Below are 24,195 nucleotides of genomic sequence, written 5' to 3'. Positions count from 1 at the left end.
ATAAAATAAATAAAACTAAATCAGCAGAGTGGGGAGGGAGGTAGGGAAATGCTGTTTTTCTCTTTTGGAAGAGGGGGATGAGGGCAAGATGTTGAATAAAGATGAAGTATTTTGTATTTTTGTATTTTTTGTTGTTGTTGCGAATTTGCTTAGCTTAGCTGAGGGCTAACAACGGTTCCTGTTCCATTTCCAAATCCGTGTCTCCTCGTGAATCCTTTGGATTTACTTTCTTCTTATAGTTCTTATGCAGCTTTGTGCGATTCAATTTCGTTTTGATCTTACTAGGCTGCTGCGGTTGCTTCTTCATGGCCGCCTCTTCCAATGCCTTCTCGCGATCCAACAGTTCCAGCTGTTCGAATATATTCTTTGGATGCGGATGACTGCGTTGATCATTTATCGATGGTGGCTTGGTGGCATTTTTGGGTGCATAAACAACAACGAATTGCGAGAAAGCCGAATCGGCTGGCGTATTAATATCAGCAAAATCACGGAAATTGGCAAATTGCTCCTCCGGATATGTATATTTCTGTATGAATCCCTCGGTTGGACGACCATGACCATTATTTGCCGCATCCCCGTATATGTAATCGCTGTTATCCTCTGGATGGTAAGGCATTTCCTCTTCGGGATAGAAAGTGCCACCGCGCAGGACACCAAAATCACCGCTACCCAAAATACTTGTATCGAAGGCACGTTGCTGTTGATGTTGCGGATGTTGATGCGGATGTAGATGCTGTTGCTGATGCTGCTGCTGCTGTGGTGACTGTTGACCAGGCAACAGGCCAGGCAATGGCAATGCCAACGACAATGGTGAATTCTCTGGTCCGGGTAAATAGGGACGTGAATGACCCAATGGTGGTGCCTCATGATAGAATGGTGGGTAGAAATTCTGTGCTGCCTGGCTATGTGAATCTCCGGTATCGGCACGGGATATCACCAATTGCGGATGTTGCTGCGGATGCACAAGTTGTTGTTGTTGTTGGTGGTGGTGTTGCTGCTGCTGCTGCTGTTGTTGTTGTTGTTGTTGTTGTTGTTGTTGTTGTTGCTGTGGATTCACAATCGGTCGAAATTGCTCTTGCTCGGGATCACTTCGATCTGGAACTCGGCCATGTAATTGCGTTGTCGGCGGCATATGAAAATGCTGTTCATGTGAACGCAACACTGTGATTGGTGTAAAGTCATTCGGTTCCATCAACATATCGCTATCCTCCTCAGGGAATTCCGCTGAAATGAAACAAGTGAAAAACAAAATGAACAACAAAAAACAAAAACATATTCATCTTGCCACTTGAGAGCGAGTTTCGAGTGGCCCCTCAGCAACTGCCACATAAAGATACCTCCACAACATTTGTGATTTTAATGTGTATGATGTATGGCATCATCAAGAGTGCCTCTGTGATGGATCATCATCATCATCATCATCATCATCATCATCATGATGACAATGCGCAGTCAGAGAAAGTTTTTGTCTGTTTTCAGGATCGTAACACTTGAGAATATAAATACATGCGATATATGTATATGTATATATACATACATATGTATATATTCGCATATGAATCGATTAATCATTTTTTTTTTCCTATGTGCTTGTGGACACTCCATTTTTTTTCTTTTTGCAAAGTGGCAAAAGTGATTGTTTAGTTTTTTTTTATCTTTACGAGTCTTTTAATTTATTCATTTGAGAGGTTTTAAAGACTTTTAATGCTCTTTTAACTGTTTTTATGTCTTTTTGCTTACTTTGTAGCCAATGTCTAATACAGATATTTGCGATAGTGTCAACAGCATAGAGATTACTCTATATATAGATATATATTTTGGATAAGTTTAGTTGTCAAGTTCCGACAAATCAAAAATTTGATAGAATTTTCCTTTTTTTTTTGCTACTTTTTTGATATTAAGTAAGGTTTATATATTATACTAACTTTAAAGTGCATTTCAATAAAACCAAAAGAAAAGGCCAAAAATAAATTTTGAGAAAAAAAAGAAAAAGAAAACCTGTTGTGAAAGTGCCGCTGCTTTAAGCATTTGTTTTTGATTTTGAAACTGATCAAACACACTTAAACTGATCCCTCTTTCACTCTATGTCTCTGTCCCTCTCTCTATCTTTCTCTATTGCTCTTGCTGTCTCGGTTTACACGCATGAGTTTGAGCTGCAAGTGGCAGAAAATGCCGGAAAATGTTCATAGGACATAGCCCCCCTGGTTCAAGCATCTCTTGAAAACTCAAAGAGAGAGAGAGAGAGAGAAAGAGAGAAAAAAAATAAAAAAAATACTTTACATACTTTGTATTGCTTTAAATTTTTGGAAGGGAAAGTCTGATTTGAGAAAGCTTAAAGCAATTGCATTTACATATATATGTATATATTTTCGAACTGTCAATTTTGATTTGCCATTATTTGTTGTTACCGACAAATTACAAAATCCCAAAAACCAAATTCGTAATACAAATGTGTTAATTACATGGCTGACACAATATACATACATATATGTATGTAGATAAATAAAGGGTATACTTAATAAGCGAATTGAAATTGAAGAAGTGTCATACACAATTGTGTTGAGGCAACAAACAAAAATATTTCAGCGCCAAACAATTGTAATCAAAAATGATTAAATACCATGTCATGGTGTTGCTGATGGTGTTGGTGGTGTTGGTGGTGCTGCTGTGGCTGCTGCTGTTGGCTCACATCTCACCCACACCCCTTTTTTCCCATCATCATCATCATCATCGTCGTCGTCGTCATCACGGTCGCCATGTCATCATGTTACGTGGTACTTAACCACGGTAGTTGTGCGTTTTTTTTTTTTTTTTTCACAACTTTTGTTTATGACATATCTATGTATGTATACAAATACATATATATATAATTATTGGTCTCCCTGTCTAAATTGTTCAGTCAGTTTAGTTTACTTAACTTTATTTTTATAATTTGATTATTGCACATACATAAAATATTTGTCTTTTGGTGGAGTCAAAGATGAAATGTTGTGACTTTCAATGATTGATGAGACATAAAAACCATTTGATGAAATTTTTGATTATAAAGATATTTAAATTCAAATTAAAGTAAAGAAAACGATTGGGTTAAAATTGTAAAAAAGTAAGTAAGTAAATTTGACTTAAAGTATTTTGGCACATTTTGAAAGATTTGATTTTGATGTGATCTTTTATTGCATGGCCGTTGGGCTTAAGAAAAAGAAAAGAAAGGATAATTGAGCTATTTGGCTAGATAATTTTTGTGCCTGCCCATAGGCGGCTAGTCAAATAAATAATCCAAAAATATATTTTATATACACATACATACATACATACATAGATAGGTATAAGTGCATACATATGTATATGTATGTATATTTGTATGTTTGACCCATTTTTGTTGTAGTCGAGTCGAGTCAACCAACCAAGCAACGAAACGGCCAACTAACTGACTATAACTAACTAACTAACTAACTGACTGACTAACTCTCTATAGCTTTTAGCCAATTAACTCTTGGCAAACTCATTATAGGTATGTGCATACTCTTGTATATGTTGTTCAGTTTAGCCAGCAGCAGCAGCAGCGGGTGTGGGATATAACAACGAATACCCCCACCCACCCATATTGAATACCCCACATGAATTGCATGCAACAGAAACCAACACCAACCAACCAACCAACCAACCAACAACAACAACAACAAAAATATACAAAATTTTTAACGAAATATAACCCACAATTGAGTAGCATATGGAAAGGTTTCCTTATACTGGTGGGTTGAGGGCAGGAACTGGTAATGACGCTAAATCTGGTGGCAGGGACACAGTGGACATGGCACCGGGGCAGGTGCAGGGGGGCAGGGACATAGGAAAGTTGACATGCCACATGCCTAGAACAAAATGTTATGCCAGCTGCTACTTTACTATAGGCAAACAAGAGTCTCATGATCGGCAGCAGAAAATCGCATTTGTTTTTCTTTTTTTGTGCTTATTTTGTTGTTGTTGTTGTTGTCATTTTGTCGTAGGCTGTGATTGTAATTTGATTGAGCATATATGTGTGTGTGTGTGTTGAGATCGAAACTTAAGCTGAAGACAAGAAATAGGCAACATTTTTCATAAGAAAAATGAAAACCAATTTACAATAATTAATTGGTGTCTCCGAATAACCGTTATGCGTTTTAAGATAAGATATCGTTAGTAAAGTTTCGGTATGCTGTAGATCAGAAACCGAAATAATTAAAACCATTTCGATTAGACAACAAAAAGGAAATATCTGCTAATAACCGAAATGAAAAATGATAAAAATTAGAAAATAATAAAAATAACTATTCTAATTTATAATTGGTGAAAAACACTTTAAAAATTACAATAAATTTTCAACCGGACCTCTTTGTATATGTATATCTAGTATATATATTAGTAATCTGCTAATTTCTTTTGCACAATTGTCATTTGTCCCTTCCTATATACATATAACCATTAGTTAACATTTATTGCAAATTCTAATTAAACTTGTCAACGTTTTCAACATTTTATTTCTATTATTTATGAGTCTGATTCAAGGCTAGGCATTTCGCGTAGCAATTTAATGATAGTCTTTGTTCTGATTTTCAATTTCATTTCGATATCGTTTTGTCGTGCCATGTGCCGTGTCGTTTCTAGCCGTTTTCCGCATACTCCATTTGAATTTATATGCAAGTCGAGTGCACTTGACTTAAAACTGGCCAAAACAGAATCTTAAGAATCTTGCTTGACGGCCATAATGATCATCAATGCGATGATGTCGATGATGATGATGATGATGATGATGACTCAGCTTTAAGCATAACCGGCCGGCGATGCGGTCAATGTCAGAGAACATTTGTATGTAGAATTAAAGTCAGACTCAGGCTGCAACAACAACATGAACAAAAGATGCTTACAGTCAACTCTATTGAAGCTATTATAGAGAAGCAAATGTTTAGACTCAATCAATATTTATGGTTACAAGAGAGAGAGAGAAGTTGAATTATATATTTAGAATAGATTCGTTTCTATGCCAGGGTCTGGGACAGTCAACTGACCCCAAAAAACAACATACAAAACAAACGAGTAAACAAATCCGTACGAACGAAAACTACAGCAAATTAATGAGAAACTAAGAAAGAAGAAGAAAAAAAAACAAATCAGTAAGTAAACGCAAATAAACTGAAATTTGCATATTTCTCATCGTCTTACATAGTTATCTTATCTTAGTTAGGGTCGAGGTTACGACCAAACAAAATAAACTGCAAAACCCAACCCAAGTCAAGCCAACTCATCTACATGCGAGTACACATACATACATACATACATACATACATATATACTTACATATATCTTTAGTCATGCTGCTTTATACTATATATCATTCATATAGATACATAAATAAGTACATATATCAATTGGAATATCTAAAGATCGATCTTATGGCTTATGATCATAAATTAAACCCAACCCAAAAAAACAAAACAAAAAAACACAAAATTATTGAACAATGTAGTTATCGCAAAAACACGTGCAACATCTTCATTCATTCTGAAATTTTCAACTTGAACTTTAAAGTTCAAAGCAAATAAAGTGACATTTAACTTGACCAACAATGGCAACAGCAACAAGAACATCCAATAACAAAGAACACCAATCGTAACAATTATCCAAAACAAAATGTCAAGTGAGCAACAAAAACAAAAGACTTAAGACACGAACATGCCACAAGGACAATTTAATTGGGGGGAGTGGAGCCATCGAGTACAGGGAGTGGATGCATAATTTGATTAACACTAGTTATTAGTTAAATATTCAAGTGGCATTTTTCAAAATTTATTGATTTTTATGCAAGACTATAGAACTTTTGGATCTTCTTTTACTAGACAACAAATTCTCATAGCCTCTCTTGAAGCTTTGTAATTCTAGTCTATGGTCTTTCAAGCCAATCAAGAGCATATATTTAATTTCCCCTCCAAAACATTTCCGTAATGATGAGTACATAGCAGATGATGCTTTGGGGCACAGTTTTGACATTGCCAGATCACCTAATCGCCGCCATATCTAAACTAGTGTATAATATATTTAATTATTGTTCGTTTTGTTCAAATGTATGTGTGCGCATGATAAATGATAAATGACTTTTTGCTCCGATTTCAATAACATGCCTAAGCTTTTAGCATTGGCTGGAGTTAATTTCTAAAAGGCACTTGCCGTCATAGTCATCGCCATCGTCGTCGTCGTAGCAATTAGCCATTTTTAACCATGAGGCTTGGTCGTTGTCTGGTCGTCGTTTTGTTTCATTTCATTCCGTGCTTGGCATGCCAAAGCGTAACTCAATCTCAATACCTTTTTTCATACTAAAGCAACTAGCATAGCATAGAGTACATGCCCTCTCCATACATACATACATACATACATACATACATATATACACACATATGTACATACATGTAGACATTATTGTCAGCTTATTCGATTTTATGCACCCCCAACAGACTCTGTTCGCCAGTCGCCTCTGCCATAAATCTTTACCTTGCAGTCAGTCACTTCAGCATAGCTTAACAATTTCATCGCCCATTTGATTTATGGTATCGGCCATGCGAGGGCGGCCTGTGGGATGTGTGGAAGGCGGAGGAAAGTGTCTTTAGAAGTGGGAGTGCGACTATAAACTGTCATTTATACAATATAAGTCTCTCTATAGATCCCCCTCTCTCCCCATCCCCTCCCACCGCCTTTCATAGTCTTCATTTGGTTCTCACTTGGTTTTTTTTTCTTTTATTTATGATGAACTTTAATCAAGTTGCTTTTAGCTGCACATTACTAATGTTGAATCATCGTTAAGATTGATTCTGCTGACCTCCATCTTAAGATGCTAGAAATTCTTAGCAGGGTTGCCAGGTATGTTCTTCACTCAAGTGTTAGGGTGGCCATTCATTTAAATGTTTTGTTTGTATTTCTTTATTTGATATATACATTTTTCACACATTTTGTTAAGTTCTTCTTAAGTTTTGTCGAAATGATCTTCATTTATCATTAGCCCCAAAAGCCCCTCAAACACACACACACACACACACACACACACACACTATTTGAACGCGTTTTTAATGTGTTTACTGGGCTCTGTGTCATTGAAAATGTGAGCATTAAGCTGCAGTTTTTAATGCCATCACCGCGAGTGAATGAGTGAGTGAGTTTAGTTTGTAATTAGATTAGCCCCAAGGGTCAAGCATCATAATCGTTTCAGCTGCGACTAAAAGATTTCCGGCTATAAACTTATCATGTAATTTACTAGATAGCTGCTGGGTAAGGGACCCACTGACCCTGACCACAAATCCATCCAATGATATTGAGATGCCGCACCTGAGCTCAGTTCAGCATCAGCATTCGTTGCTCAATTACAAATGACGCGTTGCATGCCATGTTCTTTTAATCGTATCATTTTGCCACACGTTGTTGCCGATGTTGCTGCTGCTGCCGCAGCCGATGCCATTTTTGACGACTAATTGAACATGACATTTTCCAATAAACGACAATTATGTATTTAATGTGCAAAAATAATAATCAACTCACCTAAACCAAAAGCCATTGGAGTAACGGTATGGGCCAACAACCAAGTGCCATGAACGCCATGAACGGACACACACAACAAAAACAAAAACATGGCCAAAACGTGCTTTGTGACTTTGGTTGGAAGTTCTATGAATTAGTAGAGCATGCAACAAAAACAACAGCAACAACAAACATATCGAGTCGCAATCGATGAGCTTCAATGTCAAAACCAAAAGAACAACTGCAATGATCATGTTTTTCTTTTTCTATTCTTTTTGATTTTTCTTTAAAATGTCAAAGACAATTCGGTTTGGGATTGAACTCATTGTTGCATCTGTTTTCGGCTTGCCAGAATCGATGAACATCAACACAAATGCCACTGAATGAACACAGATATATATATATATATACCTATGTATGTACATATATATGTAGAGAGATATCGATCAATAAGAAATCAATTGTTTTATTAAGCCATTTTTCAAAAATAAAACTCCTTTTTCAGAAGGATTTCAAATTGTTGAATGCTGACAATATTAATTTTAACATGTGGTAAATTATATCCATATCCATGCTGACAATATTAATTTTAATATGTGGTAAATTATATCCATATCCATATACATATATATTATTTATATGTCTTCATTAATTATGTATATTTTCATTTGCAATGAAAATAAATTAGATTACAGTTATAGAGAATTAGATGATGTAGAGGATAATTGAAGTTTACTTTTTATTTTGTACCCTTGCAGAGAGTATTATAAAATTGGTCAGATGTTTGTAACGCACAGAAGAAGACGTTTCCGACCCCATAAAGTATATATATTCTTGATCATCATGAGAAGCTGAGTCGATATAGCCATGTCCGTCCGTCCGTTCGTCCGTTCGTCTGTGCAACTTCAACTTCACGCCGCCATCTTAAGAGCTATCGGAATGAAACTTGATATTTGAGCTACTTATAGCCTGGAGCAGATAAAGTATGAAAATTGTCAGGATCGGACAACTATATCATATAGCTCTAGAGGAAACATTTTCATAAAAATTGGAGTATCCCCATGAAATTTACTAAAATGATAGTTTTGGATATAAACCAGAGGGCCGGGGCTAACTTCGACCGCGTCAAAGTTTGTATACCCTTGCAACTTTTTTGGTAACTCTTTCCTTACCTATAGCCATGAAAATAGAAAAACGTTTTATCTAAAAAGGCTTATTTTTACGAAAGAACGTCCTACAATCTTAGCATAGGAAATAACGAAGATATTGATCAAAGTCACTGTTTTCCACCGATCGTTCCTATGGGAGCTATATGATATAGTCACCCGATCTTTATCAAATTTGGCATAGTCGTTTATATGTGTAATTAACTCACCAATATTAAATTTCACGACAATAGCTCAGAAAATAACGAAGTTATTGAGAAAAGTCACTGTTCGTGACTTTGCCATTTGTATGGGAGCTATGTGGTATATTGATCCGATCCGGCTGATTCCGAGATATACAACCCCTGCAGTATATACAAGCCTACATGCAAAATTTTAGCTCTGTAGCTCTAACGGTCTAGGAGGAGTTTGCGTTGATCCAGACGGACGGACAGACGGGCGGACGGACGAACGGACGGACGGACGGACATGGCTATTCGAACTCGTCTCGTCGTGCTGATCAAGAATATATATACTTTATATGGTCGGAGATGCTTCCTTCTATGCGTTGCACACTTTTGACCAAAATAAATATACCCTTTTTGCAAGGGTATAAACATCAAATCCCGAAATTTCAATCAGATCGGATAAATATAACACAAGTTACAGTCAATATAAATCGAATCTACTATGTCATTGCTTGAAATCCGCAGAGCAGCTAAGCACACGCATACACACACAGACGCAACGCTACGTAAACTGTATGTGTATGCGTGTCAATCGTAGCATGCAGCATGAGGAAGAAGAAGAAAAGTAAATAGAAATGATATTTAGAAGGTTTTGTCTGTGCATTGATGAATTGATGATGGAGAAAAAGAGTTTGAGACATCTAAAAATATTATGGCCAAGGACTGCAAGGGTATATAAAGTACGGCACAGCCAAAGTTAGCTTCTTTGATATTTTATATATTTATCTATATCAATGATTTATAATTTCTGTTTAGGCCCAGGGATCGAAACATATTGCTATAACATTTTCATTGCTTTTCAAAATAATACTCATTTTTAGAAAAACTATAATAAATTTTATAAGAATCACAAAATTATGTCTAGGCTTATTTTCACTTACGACTAGAAAGGCCATTTATATGGATTATTCAGATCTAACTTTCTTTTAAGTTCATTACATCTGTAATTTCCTTAACTAGCTTTAAGATAAGCCATAAACAATTGAAATCGGAATTCCTAATTGGTTTTGTTTGAGAATTTTTTGATCTGATTTTATGTTGCCATTTTCAGCTCACACACTTGAATAACTTAAGAGTCCCTTCAGCTTAAAAGAACAGGCTTTTCCAAATAACTTTTTCGTTTCGTTTTGATAAAGATTGTTCTTGCCAATATGGCATAAGGTATACTGAGGTTCATATACATACATACGTGGTTAACGTTTTTCTTACATTACAGAATTGTGTGTGAACGTGTTAATGTGTTGAGTTCTGGTAGGTTAGTTGGTGGTTCGGTTTGGCTATGGAACCACAAGTACACAACAATCATGAACATGACACACTTGATGTTAGACAATTGCCTCAATTTTTTTTTTTGCCACATCAAGTTGAAGTTCTTTGTTTTGTCTAATAATTATATTATTGTATGTTATATTATAAATGATTATATCGCATCGTAACTCATATATAAATAACCACAAACAAATTTGTTCTCATCGTTATGTCTAATTAAAGTTGCACCACCAACACCCGCACCACCCGCACCACCCGCACCACTCGCACCCACTCTTTCATTCACTCATGGCTCATTCACTTCTTGAGTCAATTCAATTCTATTCTATCTTCATCTTCATCATGATAATCATGAGAATGAAAAAAATAACAAAAAAATTAAAAGAAATAATTATATATAATGTTCAGATGATGGTGGGGGCCTTCCAAGGACAGGTTAGACTTTAGTTGCTTGGTTAGTTAGTTAGTTAGTCAGTCAATTTTGGTCTCAGTTTCAGTTAGTTAGTGCTGCTTTTGTCTCTTCTCTGAGAGGTTTAACTGACTAACCAACTGACTAACCAACTGACTAACCGACTAACTATATGGCTAACTGATCATTGTGTAGTCATGATTTTTAGCTAGTGTGAAGTAACTGGCATTTTAGTTACACCAACTAGCTATGTATATCGATTTAAAGTGCTAACGGAAATGCATAAAACTAATTTTTCATGGCCATTAACTGGTCTGATTTTCTATGGAAACTATTGTTTCCTTTAACAAAACATGTTTAACACTTTGGTAAACAATTTTCCTAATTGAAAAACAACAAAAAAAACATTAACCACTAATTGTTTAGGCAATCGATCTAAGTAACTAACAACTTCAAATTGTTAACAATTTCCTACCATATGTTTAAGGCCTAAAACCATAATTGAAAACAATTTATTCAACTTTTCTTCCCAAAAACTCTTCTTGTAACCAAAATTAACGCTCTAAAGAATCATAATTCTTTGCTGTAAACTTTTGTTTTTTTTTTTTTTTGTGTTTTTCTTTTTTCCAAAATTTTTCAATTTACATCGAATGGCTGAAGGCTAAGCCCAAAGAAGTTGGAAGGGAAAAAAAGTCAAACCTCTCCCTAAAGAGAAAAAAAAAATATACGTAAAAAACAAAAGTAATAATGATTTATGATTGGTTTTGTTTTATTTTGAAGTCAGTTTTGGTTTTTATTTGTGGGGCGACGGCGACCCTTTCAAAACATTTACAAACAAGGCGAAACAATTGCAAGAAATATGAAATGGCCAATATATAATGGACCATTACTAGATGAATTTCAATTTTAGATTTTCAATGCTTAATTAAACAGAAATAGAAAGACACACAATGCAAGAGAGAGAGAGAGAGAGTGAGAGGGAGAGGGGCTTTAATGCACTATTCCTTGACTGAAATAGAGTCCATCGATCGATGTCACTTTGATTTTGTATTGACCATGTAAAGCCAACTGAGCTGAGTCAGCACTTGGCACTTGGCACTTAACACCAAAAAGACAAAAAAAAAAAAAACAAAAAAAAAAACAAAATAGAAATAAATGCAACATAAAAACACCGAAAAATAAAAAAACACGTTTCCAGGCCAAGGGGTCTAAGTCTAAAATTGGCAACGGGGTCTGGGCCTGGTCTGGAACCAAAACCAAAACCAAAAACCAAAGCCAAAAACTGAACACTGAAAAGTGTAACAGAAATTGAAACCGAAACTAGAGGCCATGGCACGTATCCACATTAAAAACGTTTTTCACGTAATTCGTATTTGTGTATGTACATTTTGTTTTTGTTTTTGTATCTGTATTTGGTCGATTTCTTAACCCACAAGGTGAAGGTTACAGCCAAATTCGGTTATAACCAAATGTGGAGGGAAAACTCTCTTTGCCATTGCCCACAAATGGAAATTGGAAACGTTTATCAACCAAAATGAATTGTCACTGGGTTGGCTAAGGAAAAAGTATATCGAGATCTAAGAGAATCGGAATTTCTATAACTTAACAGAACTAACGTAATGACCCATTTGATGTATATATATAAATATCGGTTATGAAACGGTATTTCGACATAAATGCTGATGGGTTAACCCAAACATTGACAGCTGTCAGTTTTGAATTATTTGGCAATTAGCAAACTTGTCAGTTGGCTAAAACTCATCTGCATTTACCGCGCCGAATTCCACACCGAATGGAATTCCCCCCCGTCTCATCCAGAGCCCCTTCCTTTTGCTCTTTCTCTAAGGGGAGCCTAAATATTACAACATTCTCTAATTGATCATTTTTTTTTTTCAATTTTTTGTGTTTGTGTTTTTCTGTGAGTCTTTAAAGCAATTTGTGTATTTGGAAATGGAACTTGGAACTTTGTTTTGATTGATTGGCAATAGCTTGGGTCAGTGTTGCGTGTCCGAAATGTGTTCAAATGACCGACCAAATGGGCAAATGTTCATGTTGGCCCGGTCAATTGGTCAATATAGAGCTGCCCCATACCTCATACCCCCCCTTACCCGTACCCCTGTACCCGTATCTGTACCTTAATTTGAGTAAACCTTTACCTATGCCTTGGCAATTATCATATTTTCACTGCGAAAGCGAAATGAAGACATCATTAAGTTCAAATTAACCGAATTGCCACATTGGCCCGTTGCCATTTGTATAATCAAATTGCGCGAAAATACAAAAAAACTAAAAAAAGAAATAAATCGAAAAAAATTAAATAGAGGAAGACAAGCGAAACCGTTAACGAAATCATTGACGAATGAGCAGCACACGCAAAATGTGTAATTAATCAATTTAATCAAAAACTTTGCGCCTCTTGCAATTTTTGATTTTAATTTTTTTCGACATTTCTCAAATTGTTTATCGTTTATTTTTGCTAGAAGTTTATTGTGTAAAATGCCATCAGCTGGTCCTTTTCAAGAAAGGTTTTTTTTTATAATCCTATTTCCATCCCATTTGAAAGATTCTTTGACCACAAATCACCTTGCTGATTCATCTTCTGAACCATTTTGTTGATTAAAACATGATTAAAATAGGACGAAATTTGTTTTTTTAAAAAGTATTTTTATGATCAGACAATGAGCTTATTCATTTCGATTCAGTTATGGTTATTTTTTTTTCATTTATGAGCAGAATTCATTCATTAGTAGTTCATTTAAGACTATTTTAATCAATAGGAGATTTCAAAAAAGATTCATCTATGATCAGAAATTTTATAATATAATAATTGGGTTAGGTTATTCAATTAAATTTCACTCTTTTCTATAGTTTGAACTGTTTTTGTTGGAACATGAATTTTTGGACCATTTTTTCGATCATCTTGAAGTGGTATTCATAGGTAAGCCGATGCACTTAAATGTTCTTAAAAACTCTAATATTTTGCTGATCGTTTTGAAAGGGTTCAAGGGTTATCCTAAAAACTATTATGTATATTATGTTTCTATAATCGACTCTAAGTTTTAATTATTATAAATTAAAACTCACCACTTTTAAGTCGGACAGAAAATAAAGATCCTTGTTAAAGATATTTTTGCGAAATTTTGGCTGATGTGCAATGATTTTGCTATAAATAACCTGTTAGTTTTACGATATTTTCCCAATCGAATTATATATGTACATATGTATGTATATATTTTTCCTTGAGTAATTAACTAAACTCAATTTAAATGATGTCTTCATATAAAATTTTGTTATTTGACTGAAATCAAAGTTAATCCATTTATATTTTCCAACAAATTTGCACCAATTCATTAATTAACTGACTGATATACTTGCATATCTATTATATGTAAATAATATATATACATACATATGTGTATATATAGTTTTTATTTTTGATTTTATGCTTTCGGTTTATTTATTTATTTATTTTTTGTTCGCTTTGTTCAAAAATTTCAAATGAGCCGCCCAGCCTGATTTTGATTAATTTGCTGCTTTACTTTCGCTTGATAATTTGGAGCGAAAATTTTTGATCTGTCTGTGGGATAATTAATGAGCTTTATTAAGGCATCCCTCCAGTTACGGTTACAGTAACGGTTACGGTATTAAAGTTATGTAAACTTGAGGTACAAATGCGAATACGAATTGATCTATATACATATATCTATCTACTCCTATGTATGTCTCTGTGCGCATTGATGCGTTTAATGAATCATTTAATTTGCATATTGAGCGTATATCGAGCGGTTTTTAATTTTGTTAGATCGATTGCGATGGCGATGGCGATGGCGATTTTGTTTTGATTACGATTTTGCCATCATTTTTCTTCGTTTTCGACAATGATCAATGATCAGTGATTACATTTCTTCATACAATTTCAAAGCCAATTAAAAATTTCCCAATAACGAAACTGCAAACACGCCGAGCCGAGTTAGACTGGAGCGACTAATGAGGAGGAGGGAAGAGGTGGAAGTGAAGGAGAAGTGTATAGTATAATTACACAGTTGGCTAAATTTAAAGGTTAAGCTCTTAACATTTAAATTTTTGTGTAAGAGCCGAAAACGACAATCAAAGGTAAAACTGACGTCGCTTTGTTCCAATTTTTATGTACTTAGTTTATTTCTTTTAGTTTTTTTTCTTTTTTTACCTTTCATACCCTGCTTGGCCATAAAATGCAAAAAGGGTATATTTAATTGACTCAAGTTTAAGATCGGTTAAAATTAATGGCAGAAGTCTAATTAATTTCTATTTGATATATCTCAATATACTAAAATTCATATATAAAAAAAAGTTAGGAACCATAATAAAGACTTGGATAAGTTTAATTCGAAATATTATTTGTTTCCCCATTTTGAATGGGTATTTATTGGGTCTAATATATATTCTGTTAGTTTGTCTCGTCTTTTTTATAGTTTGTAATTTTAGTGATTTTGGGCAAAGTTCAAAATGTTAATTGCTGAACCAAAAACAAAATAAACCACACAATGAGAGAGGCCTCAATGTCTTCATGGTAAATGAACACCAGCAGTAACATATGTTCGTCTCTCTCCCACACCTACACACCCCCCCCCCCCCCTCCCCACAAACAAAAGAGTTATAAGTTTGGTTTATTTTTTTCGCAAATGCCTCTCACTCTTTACTATCTTTCTGATAATTAGAAATTGTATTATAAAATCATACAAAACCAATTGCATGCACAGCTCCACTAATTATACAAAAATTTGGCAAAAGTTTGACCATTTCACTATCCCATTATACGGTATACATATGTTGGTTTTGTTGTTGTTGTTGCTGCTGTTGTTGGACACGTAGTTATATATCATTAAATTTCATTCACTGGCAAAATGAATGAGGATCGGGCAACAATTGTGTTACACATTTTTTTTTATGGTTAGTTTTAATGATGTGAAGTAAAGAAGAGAAGAGATAGATACAGAGAGAGAGAGAGAGGGGGAGATAGACTGAAATCACCAAACAAACAAAAATAAAAAGGGGCACTATCATTATTTGGTTCATTATATGGATTATACATAATAATTCACACTTTAGTCTCTATTTGCCCTTCTCTCTCAAACGATTATTGCAATGGTAAGCTATGCAAAAATTAAAAACATATGAATTTAAAGGGATTCGGCATATATAAAGATCATAAAAATCATAAAAGGGATGTCATAATCATTGGTTGATCTAGAGATCTTAGTGATTGTGTGATGGAACCCTAAATACACCCACGAAGTAACTTGGAATAGGTAGTCAAAAAAATATATACATATATGTGAAAAAAGGATTCCTGATGCAAATATTGTTTTTATAGGTCAAATTCTATATTATTATTTTTTTGACAGTCTATTGCATACTTTAAAGGTACAATTTTCCTGATTCTAAATGTCCCTATTAAAGCTTTATACAAGGTAGCGCATAAGAAGTCATCCGGGCCAAAAGAAGTCATCTGATGTTGTTTGGCTCTCATTTTTTTTCTAAATGAAAAATACTTTGATTCTGTTTGCAAATTGAGAATTTTATTAGTCAAATAAACATATTGTAAAAACAGAATCAAAGTTTTTTTATTTAGAAAAAAATGAGAGTCAAACAACATCAGATGACTTCTTTTGCGCCACCTTGTACTTAGATTGTTTTCAAAGTGCAATGCAAATGTCGTAACGGGAACATTTACATACATATGTTTATAGATTTACAAGATCTACCATTATCAAAGTGCTAAAAGGACCTTCATGTAACCAATGTAAGTGGCATTTAAGGAATTGCTAATGGTCTGCGATAGATTTTCTTTGCAATGAAAAACCCTGAAAAGAAATTGTTACATCAAAATGGTTATGAAAACTTGAATGGATGACATAATAACACATAAAAAACCAGAGACAAATTCAAGAAGACAGTGTCAGAAGGGAGAAAGACAGAGAGAGAGAGTGAGAGAGTAAAAGAGAAGATACAGTGTCTGGGAGCCATTGTCGAGATAAACATCACAAACCAAAAACAAAAACCACGAAAAAAAAAGAAGCTACACAACACGGAAGAAGCTGTGAGTGGTAAAATGCGAGAGAGGTAAATGCGGTCTCTGGGTGCCACATTTCCCGAGTCCACTGCCCATTCCCACACATCCTCTGCCCCCTTGCGCCCCCCATGCTCCCCCCTTTTATAGCCCTGTAATTGCTTGCTAAAAAAATAAGAAAACAAAACAAAAAGTTTATGCAAGCTCTGCGAAAAATGTCTGGGAAAACTGTTTCTCTCTCACTTTATCTTAATGTCTCTAGCGCCCTGTTGAGAAACCCCAAACCGCATTTGAAGACAGTTCATTTCATGTTCATTAATTAGCTGCTTGGTTGGTCTCTCAGCGTACTTTTTTGCGCCTTCTTTCACTGGTTAGATAGTATGTATGTATATGTATGAATGTCTTATGTCTTTTTTTACGTTATTGTTTTTGTCTCTACTGTCTCTTGGCTGCTTTGTGTCTTTATTGTCTTCTATGGCTTACTTAATACACACACACACAGACAGACATAGACACACACAATGCAAAGAAATTAGCAAGTCAGTCAGTCAGTCAGATGATGATGTTGATGATGATCACCGACACAATTTTTTGGGTTGAGAAATTGCCCATCCTCCTTTTTATATACATACATATATGTGCATGTTTATTTATATGTTTTCCATTATGGGTTAGTAGTAGCAAAAGTTGATGGTTTTCCTTTCTTTTTAGAAATATGATATGATGGCACTTAATCGGATAGTAGACAACATGATACATCAATCTCATACGTATATATGTAGATACATATATTTGTCAAACACTTAAAGATGTCTGCATATTAAAATGTTTCATGTGATCTCTTAACTCTTGATATTACAATTTACTATAAGTCAAGGTTTTAGAATTATATATATCATTCCATCTAAAGATTATATAGTTAAATGTTTTTGCCAAACTCTTCTTAAATTTTGTAAATGGTCGGAAATAAAACTCGTTACAGAATCACTTGCATTTCCTCCGACAAAAGAATTAAATTGTTCTTCAGTATAGACAGTGGCGTAGGGAAAGGGGCACATTCTGGTCTTTTCAACCCTGGGCTCGAAGCTCTTTCAAAGAGGCTCCATATAAGAGATCTGGAGACTGAAGGGGTTACTACCGGGTTAAATATAACGAATTAAAGAAAAACTTTACTTAAAAAATTCTCAAAATTTCTCCAGTATCTTCAAAAACCTCTAGTTTGGCCACTTTTACAATAATTTTAAAAAGTCATATTTTAAATTGCTGCTCGGAATCAAAGCTTTGACATTTCAATCGACAAACAAATTTCTGTTAACGATTTTCGGAAAAAATCATGATGATCATCATCCCAAAATTCTGTCAAAAATCGTAGCAATTTTTCATATTCCCAAATTTTCAATGTTTACTATTTTCAACAATGCAAAGCTGCAATAAAATCAAGATATGATATTTTAAAATCGTTTCAAAATCGTTCTAACTACGGTCTAAGACATATAAATAATCCAATTCGTCTAATAGACAAAGATTTTTCCTTTAATTCGTTAAAAAAAGTATCTTAAAGTCAAACTTTAAATTTATGCAATTCAATGAATATTAATGAATTTGAATTTAATTTGCTGCATTTACCAAATAAAATAACACACACAACTTTTATTTCAGTTCGAATCAAATTTCATTTATGAAATATTTGAAAAGATTAACAATTTTGATAACAATTTCTTATGTCAATCGAAAATTTTGTGGTAACATTTTGAAGCATAGATGGTTGAGAGAGATTGTCAATGTATCAAATTTCTGCTAATTGCTTTTGATGTGAAAGATATTTTGTTGAAAATTTGTAAACTAATTTAAGTTATATAGATATCAAATGGTTTTGGGTTAACGCCCACCCAAAAATGGTAATAACACTTAGCCAGGCAAAGTGAAAGCGATGCTGCCACAAATCACAGTTAACCCGAACCCTCTCTCTATAGTAGTCAGTCAGCCAGCAGCATTATCTTTATCATCATCAAGCTCAAGACTTGAGCCATTGTCCGACACCATCATCATCATCATCATCATTATCATCATCATCATGATCATCATCATTGTATTTGCCATGATAATCATCGGTGTCTCTGTCTGTCCGGTTGTGTGTGTGTGTGTGTGTGTAAGAGTGTGTGTGTGTTGTTCGGTTGGCCAGTTCCAGTTATGATGGGCAAGTGTTTTCACTTTCACAGCTGCTAATTATCTAGTGGACTTACCATTTTTATTATATTTGGCTTCCTGTTTGGCTATATCCGCTGTCGCCGTTGCCTTTGCCGTTGCTGCTGCTGCTGCTCCCGACGATGATGTTACCATTGAGGAGAGTAAAAGTAGTAAAAACACAAAACTCCCATAAATTAGCCATGGTTGATGAACTCGTTGGCCAATTTTCATTGTTCTACATTTAGAATATCTTAAAGTGTTTGATTTCGTCATCATTGCAATGTTATTTTGTTTTCTTCTTTTATAGTTTTCTATGTGGTAAATATATGAACAAATTTCCATTGATTGAACAAATTTTAAATAAAAAGAAATCAATAAATAAAAATCAACAGCTTCAACAACAACACCAGCAGCATCAACACAAAAACAAAACAGCTGCAAAGTGAAATTTCACTTTCGTGCATTCAAGTGGAGTAGAGTAGTCACTCTCAGTCGAGCCCCCCCCCCTCGACCAACCCGGCATAAGCACCACCACCACTTGGCTTTCCCACCTCCCACTGCTGCTGCTGCTGCTGCAAAGTCCCCAAGAGCAAGAGTCTACGTTATATCTGAGCTGGGGTCACGCACTCCAACCTGTTGTTATACCCTTACCAAAATATGAAACTAAACCAAGGCATATACACTATGGCTAAACACTATCAAAAATGGGAAGAAATATTACAAAAAAATAACTATTTTGATTACAGAATTGAAAAATATTTGTAGTTTTTACTGCTAGCTTTTCATCTACTTTCAGCTAGTTTTGTCTTTAAAAATGATTTGAAATAATATAAAAATCAAGTTTCCTTAAAGTTCATCGCTTAACATTTTGTAAAAATATTTAAAAAAGCATTAAGAAACTTCCTAAAAGCTCAGCATCTACTTAAATGTATAATTCACAAAATTAATTTAAATAACTTTAATAAATTTCAGTAAAACCAAAAATTTCTTGTAACATTTTTTTTTGATTTTAAATATATGATTCAAAAATTAAGTTAAAAAACTTGAATAGAAATCCTAAAACTAAAAGCGACAACTCTTAATATGTATATATATTTGTTTTTAATAATTTATTAAAAACTCAATCATATCATACCACTTTAAAAATCAATTTTCAAAATAGTTTTTAAATATAATTTACATACATTTTGTTAGAATTTTTCGTTATAGAAATTATGTTTTGGCTTTTTAGGAAGAAATAAGTGATTTTCAAATATATTTGAGAGTTTCGCTTGAAAAATCTTTCAGAATACTCTATCAAAATGGGGCTAGAGTGTATTTAAAGCTTCGATGTTTTCGAGAACTTGGTCTTTGGCTCCTTTCATACTTAGTTATAACATAGAGTTACTGCTGCTATTGTTGCCTGTGTTGTCTGTCAAGAGCTTTATCATAAAAATACAATTTATATTGTTAAGCGTATATATATATATTTTTTTCGTATTTTTTTTTTCTTGTGGCAGGAGCAGAAGCTGAGGAGCTGAGGAGCTGTGAGTGGCGGTAACTACAACTAAATCCAAAAACACTTGTGTTGCAGCAGCTGCTAGTGTGGTTGTTGTTGTTGTTGCTTGGAACATGCAATGCAATGCAATGCAAGAAAAGAAAAACTTATAGAAACAACAACAACACTTTCGCAATATTTTATTTTTTGTTATTTTTGTTTTTTTTTGGCCAGTTTTCTAGTTTGTGTTGTTTATTATTATTTGATTTGCAGCAGGAAACTATTAGTGCGGAACCAAAAGCGATTTTGTTATGTATTATTGTGCGAGTAAATTAACACGATTTTTTGTACATATATTTTGTTTTGTTTTCGTTCAATTGAGTATTGTAATTAATTTGCATTTGATGTTATAATTTTCAAGTAGATAATTATCAATGTATTTTTTTTGTTGTATTGTGTTTTTTATTTTTCGATCACCAAAAAAAACACGGAAATAACCGTAATAGCACTTGAGATACAAGACAAAAAAGAAACAAAAACCAAAAAAAAAAAAACAACTGAACAAAAAAACCGCGTTAAATTGTTTAATAGGATATGGTGGATATGGTCAAGTCAAGTCGGCCCACTTCCGCGCCTAACTTACTAATATTACGAGAGACACAGAGAGTGAGAGAGAGCAAACGAAGGCGAGCGCGCGTGAGGGATACACAGAGAGTGAGTTACAGAGAAAGAGAATTCGATTTCGGTTTCAAATTCGATTCAATATACAAGAAAAAAAACGCGTCGGCAGCGACGTCGTGTCAAGCGTTCACTGCGAACGCCATCAACTGTCTGAGCTGCGCGCAGGCGCAAACGTATACTTTTAAAGAGTTGCCGTTACAACGTCGCGCAGACGCAGACGCAAAACGCCAATGGAAGAGAGGCAGCAAGAGAGAACGCCCAGCACAGCAGAGAGAGAGAGAGAGAGAGAGACTTAGGCAGAGCCGGCCCAGAGAGATAGAGAGAGAGAGAGGCGGGTGAGAGACAATTACAGTAGATACCATTTACCAACACCCCCCGCGCAACGGCCCCAACGATCAGCTGTGGCAATAGTCAAACCGGTACAACGGTAAATTTAGTTTGTCGTTTTTTGTTTATTTATTTTATTCTTTTTTTTTTTTTTTTTGTTTTGCACATTTTATTTGTTGGCCGTTCTTTGCGGTCGGTCAGCACGTGACGCATATGCAACCCCCTCACAGACCCCTCAAAAAAAAAACCCACCACACCTCACCCTTCCCCGCCTTTCAAGCAACACTAAACGATTCGCCCACACCTTCTTTTCGCGACGGCGAAAATGTCAAAGAAACCACAAACAAAAGCAACAACAAAATAAAGTAGTTTGGTATTTTTAAAATACCTGAGGGAAAATTGTGGAAATTTGGCATTAAATATATATAGTTTAATATATATAGTTTAATATATATAGTTTAATAGTTGATATATTTCTCCGCTTAGTTTTGTTTAATATAAAAATATTATATTCATGTTAAGTAAGAAAAAGTCTGAGCAAAGGTTTTTAGACTATTAATTTCGTCAATTATTTTCATTTATTTATTTAGAGCTAAATGAAAATTGAAAATTATATGCTAAACATTATTTATTTTATCATATTTGAAGCCCTCACCAAAAACTAAAAACAAAAGGTTTCTGGATCCGCCTCTGAGCAAATTGGTCGACTATCATCAACGATTTTTGGTTTTTTTTTTGTTTTTTCAATTGGCTTTTCACACAAATTTTTTTTTTTTTTTTTGACATGAGCTTAAATAAATCAAATTAAATATATTTTTTTTGTGCATGAATTTTAAATTTGTTGTAGCTAAAGTAAACCCTACCGAATTGAAGTCGGAGGTAAACCAAACAAACTAAAAAAACAACAACAACAACGAAACACATACTAAAAAACAAGCACAGAGATGGGATTTTACACACACATTTAAGTCTCTCTGTGTGTGTGTGTGTGAGCATTATCATAAATTTAAGTGGGTTCATTGATGGATTTACCTACAATTTATTTTTAGTTCAGGTGTTTTAAATATCATAATATCCCGATGGGGTCTGTAATTTGATGATAGGTCGACTATCAGATAACACCAATCGATTTAAAACTGCATTTTAGACATATTATAGCATCAATTTGTTTTAAAATACAAACATTTTTCAAATATTATTATAGCCAGTTTGCTAATTGTTTAAACTAAAATACATCGACCTTTTTACGGCTTTGTTTAAAGATTCTTTGAACTAAACTTGATCTAATTGATCATCAATCACAAAGTTTTATGTCCATATCTTTAAGAAATTATTTCTAAACAAAGCTTCCAAAGCTTTTACAAAACCTCCAAACTAATAAAAATTAAAAAATTTCATCTAAATTTCCTAACCATAACTCCACATAACTTCGCAAATCTGCAAATTGTAAATATCTATTATCAGTCTACAGCAAAATAATGAGAATACAGTTTTATAAATTTAAAAACAGATCTCCTAATAAATTCACAAAATTCTCCAGTTTTAGTTTCAAATGCGGAGTTTTAAGGTTTACCTATCTGCCTCTTGAAGTATGCAACAGGCTGGGAAAAGTACAAATTGCTCAAAGGACATTCCAAAATTCATTGCATACTTTAGTGGTAAAGTTCGCTCATTTCACAGGCCTCGAATTGCCTTGGCTAGGACTAGGTATTAGTGTTCATACAACCCTCGTAATAGTTTGTGCATAAGTTGTTGTTGTTGTAGCTGTTGCTGTCTCTGTGACTTTGCACTTTAACAATGTCAAATTGCACAATTGCAGTAGCAACAGCACCAGCAACAACAACAACAACAACAACAACAACAACAACAACCACTTTAGCAAGGACAGTAATGACAATTTGTGAAGAGTGGATAGATGTAGGAGGGAGGGTTGAGCCCGGTGTGCAGTTGGATCACAAAAGAGGTAGAGAAGGCAGACTCAGGCGGAGGATGGAACCGATGATGGCATGAAATGAACATAACAAGCAAAAGCATAGACAGAGATGCCAGGCATGAGATGTGCGGCGCCAAAAAAATACAAAAATAAATAAAATGGAAATAGAAATAAAATAAAACAACGATGCAAAATGGAAGATACGAGTGTACAAACACAAGTGAAACGGTTGCCAGGGTTTTGGGTTTTGGGTTTGGGGTTTGGTTATTTGATTGTCGGGCTGATGGGTTGAGCTGTCGGCAATGACAAAAACCAAACCAAAACTGAAAACTGAAAACTAGGCTAACATTTAGCTATATTTTGATAGTCTGTCAAATTAAATAAAATATCAAGATGAACCACAACAAAAATAGATTCTATTTTGGGAAACTGTAACATTGCATCGCATTGCATAAGGAACAATTTGAATCAATTAAACAACCAAAGAGAAACTCAAGTTAATTGCACTTTGTGTTTTGTATTAGCAACTAAATCTATCTATGTATCTATATTATGTTTGTAGCTTGGACAAGAGTAAGCCCTCTTGGCTCATATTTGCTGACCGTATCTAATGCGATATTGACCAAGTGACTTGGTTTCGGTTTCAGCATAAAGCTACATGCATATATCAAGTTTGCTTTTTTTTCAGTCCCCCCCCCCAAGTACACGAATTATATTCGTTGAAAGAACGAATTTTAGTCACTAGATATCTTTAGATATCTTTATTTATTTATTTAAATTTTTGATTTAAATTTTGCAGAATTAAACGATTTTTGTTCACTGGATATCTTTAGATATTGTGAGTTTCTTTATTAGTTTGGAACTTCGACTTCTGTCTGGTTACAATTGAATCTTAAGACTAAAGAATATGATTTTCTTTGGCATATGCAAATGC

At 34.3% G+C, this 24,195-nt stretch overlaps 1 protein-coding gene across 1 annotated transcript; it reads right to left on the bottom strand.

The window, feature by feature from the left end:
* Positions 1–19,031, bottom strand: LOC6649080. Its single transcript, XM_047011168.1, has 3 exons — positions 18,900–19,031; positions 1,058–1,224; positions 1–979 (listed from the first exon to the last, which is right to left on the bottom strand). The coding sequence occupies exons 1-3, from the start codon at positions 18,994–18,996 to the stop codon at positions 155–157; spliced, it is 1,089 nt and encodes a 362-aa protein (XP_046867124.1). The 5' UTR covers positions 18,997–19,031; the 3' UTR covers positions 1–154.
* Positions 19,032–24,195: the final 5,164 nt, after the last annotated feature.

Source organism: Drosophila willistoni (genome assembly GCF_018902025.1).
Source record: "Drosophila willistoni isolate 14030-0811.24 chromosome XL unlocalized genomic scaffold, UCI_dwil_1.1 Seg141, whole genome shotgun sequence".
In the NCBI taxonomy this organism is placed as follows: domain Eukaryota; kingdom Metazoa; phylum Arthropoda; class Insecta; order Diptera; family Drosophilidae; genus Drosophila; species Drosophila willistoni.
This window is presented reverse-complemented; position numbering and strand designations above follow the sequence as displayed.

Excerpts from the sequence above, each read along its gene's own strand:
- LOC6649080 (XM_047011168.1), bottom strand. The coding sequence starts at position 18,996 with ATGGTAACATCATCGTCGGGAGCAGCAGCAGCAGCAACGGCAAAGGCA. Across the intron at positions 1,225-18,899 it reads AGCCAAATATAATAAAAATG|CGGAATTCCCTGAGGAGGAT; the intron begins GTAAGTCCACTA and ends GTTTCATTTCAG. Across the intron at positions 980-1,057 it reads AAGAGCAATTTCGACCGATT|CAACAACAACAACTTGTGCA; the intron begins GTGAATCCACAG and ends CACCACCACCAA.